The 3,072-nt window shown below is 46.1% G+C and overlaps 1 protein-coding gene across 1 annotated transcript; it reads left to right on the forward strand.

The window, feature by feature from the left end:
* Window positions 1–374: 374 nt before the first annotated feature.
* On the forward strand, window positions 375–2,855 carry LOC116013161. The gene is made up of 4 exons (XM_031252811.1): window positions 375–696; window positions 814–961; window positions 1,384–1,959; window positions 2,042–2,855. Exons 1-4 carry the CDS (start codon window positions 375–377, stop codon window positions 2,853–2,855), a joined length of 1,860 nt encoding a protein of 619 aa, XP_031108671.1.
* Window positions 2,856–3,072: the final 217 nt, after the last annotated feature.

The raw sequence follows: 3,072 nt of genomic DNA on the forward strand, positions 1-3,072 counted from the left end.
TGGTCGTGTTCATGCTGAGAGAATACGGGTCAAGCTTGGTTATGAGGGTTTATTTTACGTTGACAGTGCAGGGTTGAGTGGGGTATGGCTTTGTTTTGGAGGAGGAATCATTGAGCTAGTTTGTTAAGTTTTTCTAAGAATCACGTTGATGTGGAGGTGAGTATTGTTGGTTTGTTGCGGTGGCGTATGACATTTACTACGGTTATCCCAAGCGCAGTAGGAGGAGGGAAGTGTGGGACTTTCTCTGGTCCTTAGTTGGTATGTCTGATTTGCCGTGGGTGGTTGTTGGTGACTTGCAATGACCTCCTATATCAACACGAGAAGAGGGTGGCAATCCGCATCTAGATGGTCTCCTTCGCGGTTTTGGGGAGGCTATGGATGATTGTGAGTTGATTCAGCTCTCTTTGAGAGGCTATCAGTTTACATGGGAGAGAGGGAAGGGTTCGGCCGAGTGGATGGAAGAGAGGTTGGATAAGGTGTTTGCAACTGTTGGGTGGAGTGGTCAACAGGAGGGGGCTTTTGTAGAGAATATTTTAACCCGTGCATCTGATCACTCGGCTCTTTACCTAAGTGTTTTGGGTGAAGGGTTGCAAGGTGGTGGGGTTCGTAAGTTTTTCAAGTTTGAGATGGCATGGTTGTTGGACCAGGGATGTAGGGAAGTGGTGGAGACTGCTTGGCAGGAGGGTAAGGCGAATGGTTTGCTTGGTTGTGTGTAGTTTTGTGGTGAGAGGCTACTGAGGTGGGGAGGAGACCACTTTCATAAGTTTGGGGAGCAGATTAAACACCTCCGAAAAGCGTAGTTGGGTTTGAGAGGCTCTCGGGATCAACCTGCTTTAGCTGAGTTCCGGCGTATTGAGGATCAGTTGGCACGCCTTGAGGCTCAGGAGGATGTCTTTTGGAGGCAGCGAGCTAAGCAACACTGGTTGAAGGGAGCTGATGCAAACACTAAGTTCTATCACAGGTACTTTTCTGCTCGTAGGAAAAAGAACCATTTGTCTAGACTTAAAATGATGTTGGGGTGTGGGTGGAGGGTGAATCTATGAAGTCTATTGTGTTGGGTTACTTTGAAAATATTTTCCAGTCTTCTAGTTCATCTATGCTAGAACTTTTTTTTTTACTTTTGCAATCCCACGTGTTTCACAAGCTGATAATGAACACTTGTTGCGTCCGTTTGAACATGAGGAAGTTCAGGCAGCACTTTTTGCTATGTTTCCTGATAAGGCGTCGGGCCCTGATGGGATGAACCCGGGGTTCTATCAACACTATTGGGATGTGGTGGGGGAGGATGTGCCTTAATTCGTGGACCTTTCCAGATGGGCTCAATGATACAAATGTGGTGCTAATCCCTAAGAAGAGTGTGCTTGAGACTGTGTCTGATTTAAGGTCTATAGCATTATGCAATGTGATCTACAATATTATGGTAAAAGTGCTAGCTAATAGGATGAAACCGCTCTTGGGGGATCTCATCTCGAAATCCCAAAGTGCTTTCATCCCAAACAGGCTAATAACTTATGACATTCTGGTTGCTGCGGAGGTGGGGCACTACCTGCATAGGAAACATAGTGGTTTGGTTGGTTGGGGAGCCCTAAAGTTGGATATAGCAAAGGCATATGACATGATGGAGTGGCCTTTCTTGCGTAGAATGTTGGTAGCATTGGGTTTTGCTTATCGCTGGGTTGATTTGATTATGTTATGTGTCACCACGGTGTCATATAGTTTCTTATTAAATGGTGTTCCCAGCGGCCAAGTTGTCCCCACTCGGAGGCTGAGGCAAGGTGACCCTCTATCACCATTCTTGTTTATAATTTGTGCGGAGGTTCTTTCTTTGTTGTTGCAACAGGCTCAGGCCGCAAGTTTCATCCACAAGTGCAGGGTGGCTAGGGGGGTCCCCCGGTTTCCTATTTGTTCTTTGCTGATGATAGCTTACTTTTCTTTAAGGCCAATGCCTAGGAGGCAGGGGTAGTTAAGTAGTGTCTGAATGTGTATGAAAATATGTCTGGCCAGGCAGTTAATTTCCATAAATAAGTGTTTGCTTTAACAGGAATACCACTATGGAACATTGGGAGGAGGTGGCAGCTTTACTGGGTGTGACTCAGGCGCCAAATTTTGGTAAATATCTGGTTCTTCCTGCTTTTGTAGGGAGGAATAGAAGGGTAGTTTTCTCTTATATCGAAGACAAAATCAGGCAACGTGTTGGTTCGTGGAATAAGAAACTGCTCTCGCAAGCTGGTAAAGAAGTTTTATTGAAAAGTGTGGCACAAGTTATGCCTACCTTCTCAATGAGTGTTTTTCTACTCCCTAAGTCAGTTTGTTTGTCTATTGAGAGGACCATGAATCGTTATTGGTGGGGTACTGGAATGATAGGGGAATACATTGGAAGGCATGTGGTCATCTACGTGTGCCAAGAAAGTTCGGTGGTTTGGGCTTCAAGGCTATGCTGGGTAAGCAGGCACGACGGTTTCTCACTATGCCCCGGTTTCTCGCTGCTAGGATTTATAAGGCACGGTATTTCCCCCAAGACATCTTTTATGGATGCTACTATTGGTAATAGCCCTAGCTACTGTTGGCGTAGTATTATGGCATTTCATGCTCTTCTCTTTGGTGGGGTGAAGCGAAAGATTGGTGATCGGCGATCAACTCTAATTTGGGGACACCCCTGGTTACCTGATGGACCGGACCCTATGGTGGCTACTCCTATGCCTGTGCAGCTCAGTGGTTCTCTAGTTTCTAGCATGGTTGATGAGGTTAGTGACTCGTGGGACTTGTCTATTTTCAATGATATTTTCGTCCCTGGAGATGTGTCACGCATTGCTAGGATCCCAATTTCGCCAGCTTACAAGGATTCTTGGTTTTAGCATACCCGAAGGGCACCTACACAGTTAAGATTGGTTATAGGGCCATTGTTGGTGAATTTGATGGTGTACAGAGAACTTTTGATAGTTGGGTCTCTCTTTGGAAAATTAAAGTCCCGCGCCCCCCCCCCCCCAAGTGGAAGACTTTCCTTTGGAGAGCCTTGAATGATATTCTCCGTGTTGTTGTGGAGGGCCAGAAATACCGCAGTCTGGGATGGAG

This window comes from Ipomoea triloba, chromosome 3 (assembly GCF_003576645.1).
Source record: "Ipomoea triloba cultivar NCNSP0323 chromosome 3, ASM357664v1".
NCBI lineage: Eukaryota > Viridiplantae > Streptophyta > Magnoliopsida > Solanales > Convolvulaceae > Ipomoea > Ipomoea triloba.

Coding starts and splice junctions, on each gene's coding strand:
- LOC116013161 (XM_031252811.1), top strand. CDS start 375: ATGGATGATTGTGAGTTGATTCAGCTCTCTTTGAGAGGCTATCAGTTT. Junction 962..1,383: donor AACACTAAGTTCTATCACAG/GTACTTTTCTGC, acceptor GTCTGATTTAAG/GTCTATAGCATTATGCAATG. Junction 1,960..2,041: donor CCAATGCCTAGGAGGCAGGG/GTAGTTAAGTAG, acceptor TTGCTTTAACAG/GAATACCACTATGGAACATT.